At 35.6% G+C, this 13619-nt stretch overlaps 1 protein-coding gene across 1 annotated transcript in view; it reads left to right on the forward strand.

Moving 5' to 3' along the window:
• DNAJC1 (DnaJ heat shock protein family (Hsp40) member C1) overlaps positions 1-13619 on the forward strand; it is a 221766-nt gene that overhangs the window by 176095 nt on the left and 32052 nt on the right. Inside the window, exon 9 of the mRNA XM_045858177.1 lies at positions 12275-12394. Coding sequence (XP_045714133.1) covers positions 12275-12394 — 120 coding nt within the window. The remainder of the gene's footprint in view (positions 1-12274; positions 12395-13619) is intronic.

Consider the following 13619-nt stretch of genomic DNA (forward strand, 5'->3'; position numbering starts at 1 on the left):
TTACCTGACAGATCTCGTGTTCACACAATATAAGGATCTGTTACAACTGAATAATAAAAAAGATAACCCAATTACTATAGAAGCAAAAGACATGAACATGAATGGAAGAGACATGATTATATTAGCAGATAGGGAATGTTAATGAAGTTTTAGAAGATGGGATGTAATGGATATTTAGTAGCTACTTAGGTCTTAGCTTTTTCTATTTTATCATTGGAGTAAGGAGGAGCCAACTCATGTCACAGAAGCCCAGAAAAGCTCAGCAATTAAAGGTGTGGGGTGGGCCAGGGGTGCTGGATAAAAGACTGTGTGAGGAATAGGTAGATACCCCCTCCAGATCACTTACTCCAAACTGAATTTGTATTTAACAGTGTTTTAAGTAAAGGATTCTTTTTAATGATCATAAAGTTTTATCAAAAATAAGTTCAACACCAGTAATCTTAAGGGAAATACAAATTAAAACCACAATGAACTATCACCTCACACCTGTCAGAAAAACTATTGTCAATAAGTCAATGGGCAGTTGTTGGTGAGAATGTGGAGAAAAGGGGACACTTGTGTACTCTTGGTGGGATTGGATATTGGTGTAGCCATAAAAAGAGAACTACAATACAACCCAGCAATACCACTTCTGGGTATTTATCTGAAGAAACTCGAAACGCTGTTTTGAAACAAATGTATGTGCCCCTATGATTATTGCAGCATTATTTACAATAGACAAGATTCAGAGGCAGCCTAAGGTCCATCAATAGATAAATGGATATATTCCATATACAGAGTAGAGGGAAAAGTAGGTTTACAGTTGTTTGTATGGAAAATAATATAATAAATAATACAAGAATAAGTTATTTCATGTACTCACAATTGTAAACCTACTTTTTTCTCACCCTGTATATAATGGAATATTACTAAGCCATAAAAGATGAAATTTTGTCATTTGCAATGACATGGATGGACTTAGAGAGTATTATGCTAAGTGAAATAAATTAGACTAAGAAAAATAGAATATGATTTCACTTGCATGTGGAATCCAAAAAACAAAATAAATGAATAAATAAAACAAACACTCATAGATCCAGAGAACAAATTGATGGTGGCCAGATGGAAGAATGGTTGGGGGAAAGGGTGAAAAAGTGAGAGGGGTTAAGAAGTACAAATTGGCAGTTATAAAAATAGTTAGAGATGTACAGTATAGGTTAGGGAATATAGTCAATAGTTGTGATAATTATGTATGTCGGTTGGGTGCTAGACTTATTGAGGTGATCACTTTGTAAGTTATGTATGTGTATAATCACTGTGTTATACACCTGAAACTAATATTGAATGCCAATTATAATTTTTTAAGGTTTTTTTAAATTTTTAATTTATTTTTTGAGAGCGGGGGGAGAGAGAGAGAGAGAGACAGAGAGAGAGACAGAGACATCAATGTGTGGTTGCTGGGGGTTCTGGCCTGCAACCCAGGAATGTACCCTGGCTGGGAATTGAACCTGGGACACTTTGGTTCCCAGCCCACGCTCAATCCACTGAGCTACGCCAGCCAGGGCTCCAATTATAATATTTTAAAAACTTACACATTACACAATAATTAAGTAAGTATCCTGAATAACATCAATCTAAGATTTCAATTATGCAAACCTTTTGAAACTACTCTCTCACCTAGCATTTCATAGTGTTTTACAAAAGGACTATATCCTAATGCCCTAAAAATCTATGGTATGTAATGAATTAACTTCTTTCTGATTTATGAATCATCTTTGGGAGAACTGATAGAGTTTATAATGCTGGTTATAAGGATGCCCAATGAACTTATGGAAAAAATAGATAAACTCTGAGAACTTCAACAAAGAGATAGGAAACAAAAATGGAAATAGAAAACACACAAAAAAAGGACCAATCAGAAATGAAGAATATGATAACTGAAATGAAGGAGACAGTGACCAGAGGGGAGAGGGGAGGGAATTTCAGGGGCAAAGGGGAAGGGTTTACAGGAACAAAAACTAGTGGGGGGGGGGTGGAAATGGGAGGGAGGTGGGGAGGACCGGAGGGGTGGGCTGGGATGAGAGTAAAAGACAGAAAACTGTACTTAAACAACAATTAAAATTAAAAAGTTTTAAAAAAGAATACATTAAAGGGAAGCACAGGATCAAATCAGCAATCTGGTAGACAAGGTAGCAGAAAACACCCAATTAAAACATCAAAAAAATGCCAAAAAATTAGGATAGTTTAAGACACCTATAGGACAACATCAAGTGTAACAACACATGCATCATAGTGGTACCAAAAGAAAAGAGAGAGAACAAGGAACCTATTTGAAGAAATAGGGATAGAAAACTTTCTTAACCTGGCAAAATAATTATATAGACATACAAGTCCAGGAAGCACACCGAGTCCCAAATAAGATGAACCCAAAGAGGTCTTCACAAAGACACATCATAATTAAAATGTTAAAGTTTAAAGATACAGAGAGAATCTTAAAGGCAGAGAGAGAAAATCAGTTCTGAACAAGGGAGTTCCTATGAAACTGTCAGCTGAATATCAGGACTTCCGGCCAAGATGGAGGTGTATGTGGATAGACTGTGCCTCCTCACACAACCAAAATAAGGAGAACAACAAATTTAAAAACGAGAAACAACAAGAACTGACAGAAAATCGAACTGTGTGGAAGTCTGACAATCTAGGAGTTAAAGAAGAAATATTCATCCAGACCAGTAGGAGGAGCAGACACAGGCAGCTGGGACAGAGAGGACTCATGGAAAGGCAGTGGCTAGAGGACCAGGGCAGGCAAGGCGGCGGCTGGTGGACCTAAACTTGCATGCAGATAAATGGGGAGAAACAGCTAGGGAGTGAGACAGACCAGGCAACCCAGGGTTCCATTGCAGGGAAATAGAGACAAAAGCCTCTATCTTAAAAAAACCTGTGGGGGTTGAGGCAGTGAGAGAAACTACCAGCCTCACAGGAGAGTTCATTGGAGAGATCCACAGGGTCCTAGAACCTACACAAACCCACCCACCCAGGAATTAGCCCCAGAAAGGCCCAATTTGCTTGTGGGTAGCAGAGGAAGCAACTGAAAGCAACCTAAGGCTCTACCACTTTTTACATAACAGGCATGCCAAGACAAAAAAAAATGACCCAAATGAAACAACAGATCAAAGCTCCAGAAAAAATACAACTAAGTAATGGAAGAGATAGCCAACCTATTAGATGCACAGTTCCAAACACTGATTATCAGGATACTCACAGCAATGGTTGAATATGGTCACAAAATAGAGGAAAAACTGAAGGCTATGAAAAGTGAAATAGAGGAGAATGTACAGGGAACCAATAGTGATGGGAAGGAAACCAGGACTTAAATCAATGGTTTGGGGCAGAAGGAAGAAAGAAACATTCAACCAGGACAGAATGAACAAAACCAGAGTCCAAAAAAATGAGGACAGGCTTAGGAACCTTCAGGACAACTTTAACCCTTCCAACATCCAAATCATAGGGATGCCAGAAGGAGAAGAGGAAGAGCAAGAAACTGAAAACTAATTTGAAAAAATAATGGAGAACTTCCCCAATCTGGCAAAGGAAATAGACTTCTAAGAAGTCCAGGAAGCTCAGAGAGTCCCAAAGAAGTTGGACCCAAGGAGGAACACACCAAGACACATCATAGTTACATTACCCAAGATGAAAGACAAGGAGAGAATCTTCAAAGCAGCAAGAGAAATGGAAAACAGTTACCTACAAAGGAGTGCCTATAAGACTATCAGCTTAGAAACCTCACAGGCAAGAAGGGACTGGAAAGAAGTATTTGAAGTCATGAAAGGCAATGACCTACATCCAGGATTACTCTACCCAGCAAAGCTATCATGTAGAATGGAAGAGCAGATAAAGTGCTTCCCAGATAAGGTCAAGTGAAAGGAGTTCATCATCACCCAGACCTTATTATATGAACTGTTAAAGGGACTTATCTAAGAAAAAGATGATCAAAACTGTGAACAGTAAAATGACAACAAACTCATAACTATTAACAACCAAACTAAAATAAAAACAAACTAAGCAAACAACTAGAACAAGAACAGAATCACAGAAAAAGGAAATCACATGGAGGGTTATTAGTGGGGGAGTAGGTGGGGATAGAGGGGGAAAGGATACAGAGAATAAGTAACATCAATGGTAGGTAGAAGATAGACAGGGGAGGTTAAGAATAGTATAGGAAATGTAGAAGCCAAAGAACTTATATATATGACCCATGGACATGAACTAAAGGATGGGATTGGGGGGAGGGTGTGCAAGGCAGAGGTGAATAAAGGGGGGAATGGGGCAACTGTACTAGCATAATCAATGAAATATATTTTTTAAAAAAAGACTATATATGACAGACCCACAGCTGATGTCCTAATGGCGAAAAGCTGAAAGCTTTTTTTTTTTTTTAGATTTTATTTATTTATTTTTAAAGAGTGGGGAAGCAAAGGAGAAAGAGAGGGTGAGAAACACCAATGTTTGGTTGCATCTCACACATCCCCTACTGGAGACCTGGTCCATAATTCAGGCATGTGCCCTGATGCAGAATTGAACCAGCAACCCTTTGGTTTGCAGGCTCATGCTCAATCCACCAATTTACACCAACCAGGGCAAGCTGAAAGCTTTTTTCTTTAAGATCAGGAATGACACAAGATTCCACACCACTTGTTATTCAACATAGTATTAGAAGTTCTAGCCACAGCAATTAGACAAGAAAAATAAATAAAAGCATCCAAGTTGAAAAGGAAGAAATAAAACTTCCATTATTTGCAGTTGACATGATACTATATATTAAGAGCCTTAAGAATCCACAAAGAACCTATTAAAACTAATAAATGAATTCAGTAAAGTAGCAGGATACAAAATTAATATTCAGAAATTGGTTGCCTTTTTATACACAAAAAATGAACTATCAGAAAGAGAAATTAAGAAAGGCCAGTCACAATTGCATCAAAATAAAATATAAATGCCTATGAATAAATTTATCTGAGGAAGTAAAAGACCTGTATTTGGAAAATTATAACATAGTGAAGAAAGCAATCGAAGAAGATAAAATAAATGGAAATAAATACCATGCTCAGGGATAGGAAGAATTCATATCATTAAATCCATACTACCCAAAGCAATCTAGACATTCAACACAGTTCCTATTTAAATACCAGTAGTGTTTTTTGCAGAACTAGAACAAATATCCCAGAAATGTATGTGACCATAAAAGGCCCCTAATAGCTAGAGCAATCTTGACAAAGAAGAACAAAGAAATAATCACATTACCTGATCAAACTATACTACAAGACTGTAGTAATCAAACCAGCATAGTACTGAAATAAAAATAGACACATAGATCAATGAAACAGAATAGGGAGCCCAAAAATAAGTCCATGCTTATATGGTCAGGTAATATATGGCAAAGGAGGCAAGTACATACAATGGAATAGACAGTCTAATCAATAAATGGTATTGGGAAAATTGAACAGATACATCTAAAAAAATAAACTAGACCACCTTCTTACACCACATACAAGAATAAACCTAAAATGTATTAAAGACTTAATGTAAAACTCCTAGAAGAATACATAGGCAGTAGAATCTCTGGCATTTCTCCTAGCAATATTACTGTTTGACATATCTCCTTGGGCAAGGAAAACAAGAGAAAAAAATATACAAATGGGACTACATCAAACTAAAAAGTTTTTGCACAGCAGTTGACACCATCAACAACAAAAAATGACAGCCTGCTGAATGGGAGAAGATATTTGGCAATGATACATCTGATAAGGGGTTAATATCTAAAATTTATAATGAACTCATAGAACTTAACACCAATAAAATAAATACTTCAGTTTAAAAAAATGGGAAGAACTAGACTCTTCTCAAAAGAGGACATACATTACCAGTGGTCAACAGACATATGGAAGGATGCTCAATGTCACTAATTATCAGATAAACACAAATTAAACCCAAAATGAGGTACTACCTCACACCTGCCAGAATGACTGTCATCAATAAATGAACAAACAAGTGTTGGCAAGGACGTGGAGAAAAAGGTGGATTGTGCACTACTGGTGGGAGTCCACCTTGGTGCAGCCACTATGGAAAGCAATTGGAGTTTCCTCAAAAAAAATAAAAAATGGACCTTCCTTATGACCCAGCAACTCCACTCCTGGGTGTTTATCCCTCACCCCTCAAAAACCCCAGAAACTCAAAAAGATATATGCACTCCCATGTTTATTGCAGCATTATTTACAATAGCCAGGACATGGAAACAACCCAAGTATCCATCAATAGATGAATGGATAACTCAAATGTACATATATACAATGGAATGTTATTCAGCCATAAAAATAATAAAATCTTATTATTTGAGACAACGTGGATCGACCTAGAGGTTGTTATGCTCAGTGAAATAAGACAGAAGGTAAATACCATGTAACTTCACTTATATGTGGAATCTAAAAAGCAAAATATATGAACAACCAAAACAGAAACATACTCATACAGACAGAAAACAGACTGGTGGTTGCCAAGGAGAGGGGTTTGGGGGACTGGGTAAAAAGGTGAAAGGATTAAGAAGTACAAATTGGTAGTTACAAAATAGTCACAGGGATGCTCAGTGTAGAGAATATAGTCAATAATATTGTATATATTGGGTTGACCAAAAAGTCCGTTTAGTTTTTTCCATAAAATAAAGGACACATTTTTCATTTTCACCAATAACTTTATTGATTTGGATATTCTGAATATGCCAGCTATCTCCCGCTATTGGCTTCTAGTCATGGAGGCCAGGGGGGCTGCTAAATATCTTCTGATGCCTAAGTCAGACCCGCAGCAAAGAATTATTTGGCCAAAATGTTAATAGTACCAAGAAACTTCACAAACCACTTTTGAAAGTTCAGTCAGTCACAGCACTTTCTCCCATACACTGCATAAATCTTTTTTGTGTTTTAGTTGCCTTTTTACCTCTCTCGAAATACAGTCTAACAAAATTGTTTTGAATGAAGTTAAAGACAACTAACATTATTAGAGCCATGTGTGGAAAAAACTAAAATTTTGGCCAACCTAATAAAAAGGATGTGTGTTGTCAGATGTGTGTTACACTTGTTGGCATGTTACTTCATAAGTTATGTAAATGTCTAATCACCATGTTGACTCCTGAAACTAATATAATATTGTCAACTAATTGAAAAAAAAATTTCAGTGGTAGTAAACACATGCACATGAGCGCACACAGAGGAAAACTCAGATTTGATGAAAAATGCAAATTCTTTGTTTTAATTGTTGTTCAAGTACAGTTGTCTCCATTTTCCCACCACCACTCCCCACTGCCCTACCCATCCCTTTTTCCCAACCTTGAGAAAAGAAAATTCTGCCACTTGTCACAACACATGGATGGACCTTGAGGGCATTATGCTACATGAAATAAATCAAGAGAAAGAAAAATGCCCTGTGTTCTCACTTATCTGTGGGATCTTTAACAAAACAAGCTCATGTGTACAGAGCACAGATTGACAGTTGCTATAAGTTGCAGAAGTGGCGTTCAGAGCATGAGGTGTATGTCAAATGGATGAAGGGAGTCAAAAGGTACAAACTTCCAGTTATAAAATAAGTCATGGAAATGTAAAGCACAGCTTGGTGACTGCAGTAAGTAATATTGTGTTTCATATTTGAAACTTGCTGAGAGTAAATCTTGAAAGTTCTCTTCACAAGAAAAAAAACTATGTATGGTGATGGATGTTAACTAGACTAACTGTGATGATCATTCATGATACAGTACAAATATCAAATTATGTTGTACTCCTGAAACTAATATAATGTTGCATGTCAATGATAACTTAATGAAACTAAAATCCTTCCTATAGTTTTCTGAATCATGCAAAGTAAGTGAGCCTTGCAGTGGCCTCTCAGCCCTTTGATTTTACTTCCTTCCCTCTCTGGCCTCATCTCCTCCCCCAGCCCTCTTTGCCTGTGGTGCTCCAGCTGCACTGATCATCCTGCTGTTCTTTAAACATCCTGGACATGCTCCCTAGACTAATCTTTCTGTATTAGTTATCTTCTATGGTGTGTCAAAATCACCATCACCCTTGGTGGCATAAAATATTTTTGAAAGGAATAAATTAAACATCTTTTTTTGTTCACTTCTCAAGGGGGATTTATTTACCCCTGTTCCCAAAACAGGAGTTAAAAAGATTTTGATCTGTTTGCATTGTCTTGAGCAGTGTTTCTCAAACTATCTGTAGTGAAAGACCAGGTTTATAAATTTTTTATCTTCAATTGTTGCTGGCCACTCTGTAGTCCTTTTGTGCATAACAAAGTGCAGCTCACACTTCAGGCGATCCCCCCATTCTAGTTTAACAACACCTCAACCAGCGTATATTCTGTTCAAAAGAAGAGCTGATTGTGCACTTGGTTGTTGTGGCAGTATTAAATTGCGCTGTTTCTAACCTTTACTCCATGTTTCTAAACTTACTTTGTCACAGATGGGTAACTGCAGGCTGCTGCCAGCCCAGAGAACACACTTTGTGATCACTGGTCCAGATGGGACCACTTTTTTGGCAGGGCAACTAAACCACAGATGAGGAGACCTTTGTGGACACAGCACGAAATACTGATTGCTGCTGGAGGATCACAACATTAGAATGATAGTTCAGGAGGAGTGGCAAGCTTTTCTTCAAATAAGAGCTTCTCTTCCTAAGAATGAAAAGACATTTAAAATGATTTGTTTCTAATTGTGTTGTTTGCTTTTTTATATACCATTTTTCCATATACAGTGAAATTGGAAAGGAAAATGTATAGCTGAAAGTCAAATGCACATTCTAAAACACAAAGTCAGTATAGAACATAGAATTAGAAGATAGCAGATTATTCAATTATTAGATATATCAACCACATTATTAGATACGCATCTGATATTTTAACTGGGTGATGCTATGTAAGGATATTATTTCTTAGGTAACATTTCTGAGAAGTTAGGAGTTGAGCTGAATCTATTAAAAATTACTGAGTCCAAAATTATAAAATCTTTAATTATATGAATAGTGATTATTAATAGGTCATTTCAATAAAAGTATTGTTCATTAGGGAATTTTAGTATCTACTTACTAAATACAAATGAACCTTTCTTTTGTCATTCAAGTAGGAAATTCAATAAATAATAAGTACATTTAAATTTTTTTCTTCTAATTTGGCCATAAATTTTCAGTACCAAGTAAATGGCATGATCTTTTTTTTTTTAAATTAATACTTCATGAGCTAAAGCTGTGAGAGGGGAAGTGTATATAGGGTGCTTAAAAACTGTAATGTACTTTTTGCCATAGCCTCCAACTCCTACCTCCCAAGAATAGTAAGAATTGTCAAAGGCACCAAATCTTTAACATAGCTGGTTTTCTGACAAAAATCTATCCCAAAGGGATATTATTTAGGAACATAATTTAAAATTTCACATCAGCTCTTACTTTTGGGTCATTACATAAAAATATTGAGTAATTTGAAAACTTTTTATTTTGTATTCAGTATGGAAATTTATTCCCAGAGTGGGGCTTTTCTGATGCAAAATTGGAATGCTTGTGTAGTCACAACAGCTGTCCCCACACCATGTGGTATCTTCCATTACTTTACTATAGAGATGAATTTTTGGCCCAGTGTCTTGGTAATAATGGACACACATGGCTTTACGTGGCAAAGCAGTATGCTTATGCATTCATTTGACTTTCACAGCTACAGTTGGCTCCAGATTAGAACAAGGAAAATACATTCACACCATGGCCACCCTCATGGCTGCTATAGTAGCTGGATCACAGTAGGCTCTGTTGCTCTAAAGACACAACTAACTATTGCTGAGGAACTGCACACTCACCAAAGTGCCTTACAGCTGTAGGAGAGAGAATAATGACTTGCTAAAAGGATCCTCTCAAAGATTTCAGGCTATGGTCCTAATTATTATTGATCTAGTTTCTTTTAATATTAATAATAAAAGTCACGGTCATGAAATAACTGTGAAACTAAAAAAGGTTGTCCTAGCCACCAGTAATTTTTCAGGATATCTGTCCAAATATTTGATTTAAAATTTTTCCTTCCCAGAAATTAAATTAATTAAAATTTTCCTTCTTTGAAAAAGTGGCACTGTGCTTTTATGCTCATTTTATTAACAAGTAATGAAATCAGACTGATTTTTGAAGTCCATTGCTCATATATGCAGCCTATTTGGAAAGCCAGTCTATTAAAAATAGAAATTATTTTGATGAATGAGTTTACTATATGAAACAGTGCCTTTATATTTATTGACATGTTAGACAATTTTGTTTGCTCCAGAAATGTTTGTTATAATTAATGCAGAAATAAGATGATTTGATTTAGTGTGAAATTGCATTGATATACAATTTGGTTTAAATGCTATATCTCGGTACAATGTCAACTTTACACATTTTGGTGTAACTTTGTACTATAAGCTTATATTTAAATTCTTCTTAACTTTTAGCAGTTCTGAAACCAACTGGTATAGTTATTGAAGTTTCAGCTTTTTAGCAATAAAAATAAGCATATACTGTCATTGAAAATCCAGTTGCGTCCCTCTAAATAATATCTGAATAACACTTTTCTTTCCCCTAAACAAAGTATAAATAAAAAGAAAATAACTTCACATTTTTTAATTACCTGATATGGGGAATTAGATTTCTGATATTCTTTAAATATCAAAGAAATTTCAACCTTACCCAGTACAGGCTACCTTTTTATGTGAATTTATGCATGGATACTAAGGGTTGTACTGATGAATATGTTTGAGGCTTTCAGCTTTTAGTGGATACAAAATAGAATGATTGATAAAATCCTCCCTACTATTGGCTATTATTTACTGACTCTTAAGTGGCAGGTTGTATTTATGCCAATTTATCTGCTTCAGGGAACATTCTTGATAGCAGAACAAAGTGAATAAAAGTAGTTTGCTTTGCAAATGAATGCAAATGGGAGAGCCTTTCGGAAAGCCCTTTAACAGGGGCAGTGCACTTTGATTATGAGTGAGGCTGCCATTTGGACATGGTGAAAAGAGCACGCTTGAACCATTGATTGGGGGAGACAGTAAAAAGTCAGGAAGGGCCCCGTTAAGCTTGCAGTGAGGCAGGCGGATGTCAGTGTGGTTAGAGCACAGTGGGAGAATGACAGGGAGGATTAGTGTCAGGGAGAAGCTTTGCTGTAGCTGTGGAGATAGTCCCTGGGGTCACTCACCTCTGACTGTTGTTCTGTGCTGATGGTTCTGTAATGCAAACGGCCTGATGTATGCCTGTTCATTATCGGAAATGCTGATTAGGAAAGGTATTTGTCTCAAAGGTTTCCTTCTTTCTTTCTTTTTAATTAAGGAAAAATAAGGTGGGCTTCCTCCCATCTTTCTGCTGACTCCTAGAGTATTGTTTAATACCACAGTAGTTACTGCCTCTGGTTGGGAATAGTTTTATGCTAAAATGTAATGTAAAATAATTGTAACATGTTCATTTGTTATTTCTTAACAGTTTCTTTTGCTTTCTCAGCTTTGACCATGTGGTAGTGCTGAGTAAAATGCAGGGAATGAGCTTGGTCTTAGAATTTTATCCCAGGTATTTTATTATTCAAATTAATAATTTGATCAATTTTTAGAAGCTACTTCTCAAAAATGAAATGTTACTTTGAGTGGACTTGATGGTTTAAGTCTTGGTCACATGAGTTTCTAATTTTATTTCTGTTCCCAACTTTGACAAAATGCTAGCATATGATAAGTTAAACTTTTTGAAAGTACATGATTTTTAGAATATTGGTACTTACAATGAACAAAAAATAGATATATATCACAGTTATGATTCTAGATGTCTACATGTTCTTGTTGACATTTTCATTTATGCTTATACTTTAAAGAAAGCAAAAAACCTTATAATTTTCCTTAAAACTTCAGGACCTTTCATAGTAACCATGTATGAGGCATTTATGAGCAGCAGTGATGCTCAATGCACGTCATAGGCCTTGTGGGTGGTTTCTTTAATGCAAAACTTGTCTTTTTTTAAAATATCTTCAAAAGCCTGGCTTCACAATATTTCTGCTTTCTATTTCTTCTAGGAAAATTTAAAAGGCTGCTGGAGCTTTGCATTCTAATGTTAAATATGCAACTGAAACCTCTATCTAAACTATTAAATATATTATAATGTTAATTGTTTTTGCAGAAAGCATATTTCCAATAGTTTGCTTCACAGGTTTATTAAATGTATTAGCAAACATTCTTTAAATTATCTTTTTCTTTAATATTTTGCAGGCACCTGAATGGACAGAAGAGGACCTCAGCCAGCTGACAAGAAGTATGGTTAAGTTCCCAGGAGGGACCCCAGGTCGATGGGAAAAGATTGCCCACGAATTGGGTCGATCGGTGACAGATGTGAGTTCACTCAGATTTGCATTGTATGGAGAGTGACAAACCAGAACAAGCCAACTATGTAGAAGGCAGACATAGATGCCTCCAACATTATCTTTGGAGAAAGGCTACAATCCTTTTAGGACCTGGAAGTGAACCATTAACGAAATAAGCAAGAAGCAGATGTCATCCAGTCCCCTGGTCCACAATTAACAGCTGTTTGAGGAATTTGGTGTTTAGAGACTTAAGCTACTAATACCTAATCGCAGAAAAACAATGCTACTTTTTGTGTTTAGAGTGACCCCTTCAGCTGTGGAAAAAAATAGTTCCCAGACTGATCAGAATTACAAAAGTCAGATTAAAAAAAAAAGAGAGAGAAGTTGTATTTCAGCTGGATCTTTTTAACGATGAATTATACAGGTTGCTTGCCACAGGTATTTAGACAGGTGGTTTGCATTAACTAAATGAGCAATATTTCTATAATGTTTGTTTTTATTTCAAGGTTGATGTCTACCACCTATTTTGACAAGTTGTTTAATATCCCTCCCAAGTATATATATAAAAATGTAATATGACTGGCCATACCTAATGTTTTAAAAAAACAAAGTGTTTACCTGGAAAGTTTTAGATTTAATACTTTGGGTGCTTTTATTTAGGAAATTTAAGGCAGAAGATCTTATAAAAGCACCTAACACAGTACCTAAATACTAAATACTCAGTAAACATTTACTTGAAATTGAGAGAAACTTTTATTTTCATCAATATGATCCTTATTCTCACAAATGGTAGTAAATATTCTTTCATTGTTTACTGAATTTACTTAAGCATTTACTTTAAAAAATAATATAGATCTAAAATATTTAAGGGAAATATTTAACTGAAAGCAAGGATTCAAATGTCCTCAATTCTGTTAGTATACTTTTGGGTCTTTTTTGATAATGAACAACTTAAAAACCCTCAAAAATGGATAATAAGCACAACTACCAAAAAAAGTAAGTTTGTTATACAAAATGTTATGTTATTTTTTTGTAGCAAACTACCACTTTTTAGTTTAGAAACAAACTTGTAAAACATTACTGATATTGTTTTCTTTTGGACAGGATCTTCTTTGAGAATTTTAAATTATATATAGGAATGTTTTTAATGCCTTTTAATGACAGGTCTTTTTAAAATCACACTTAAAATATTACTATTTGGATTTTTATCAGATGTTTTATATTATTTTGGCTTCAGAGTTAAAGTCTGATCA

The sequence above is a fragment of the Phyllostomus hastatus genome, unplaced genomic scaffold (genome assembly GCF_019186645.2).
Source record: "Phyllostomus hastatus isolate PE091 unplaced genomic scaffold, TTU_PhHast_1.1 phas_scaffold_1674, whole genome shotgun sequence".
In the NCBI taxonomy this organism is placed as follows: Eukaryota; Metazoa; Chordata; class Mammalia; order Chiroptera; family Phyllostomidae; genus Phyllostomus; species Phyllostomus hastatus.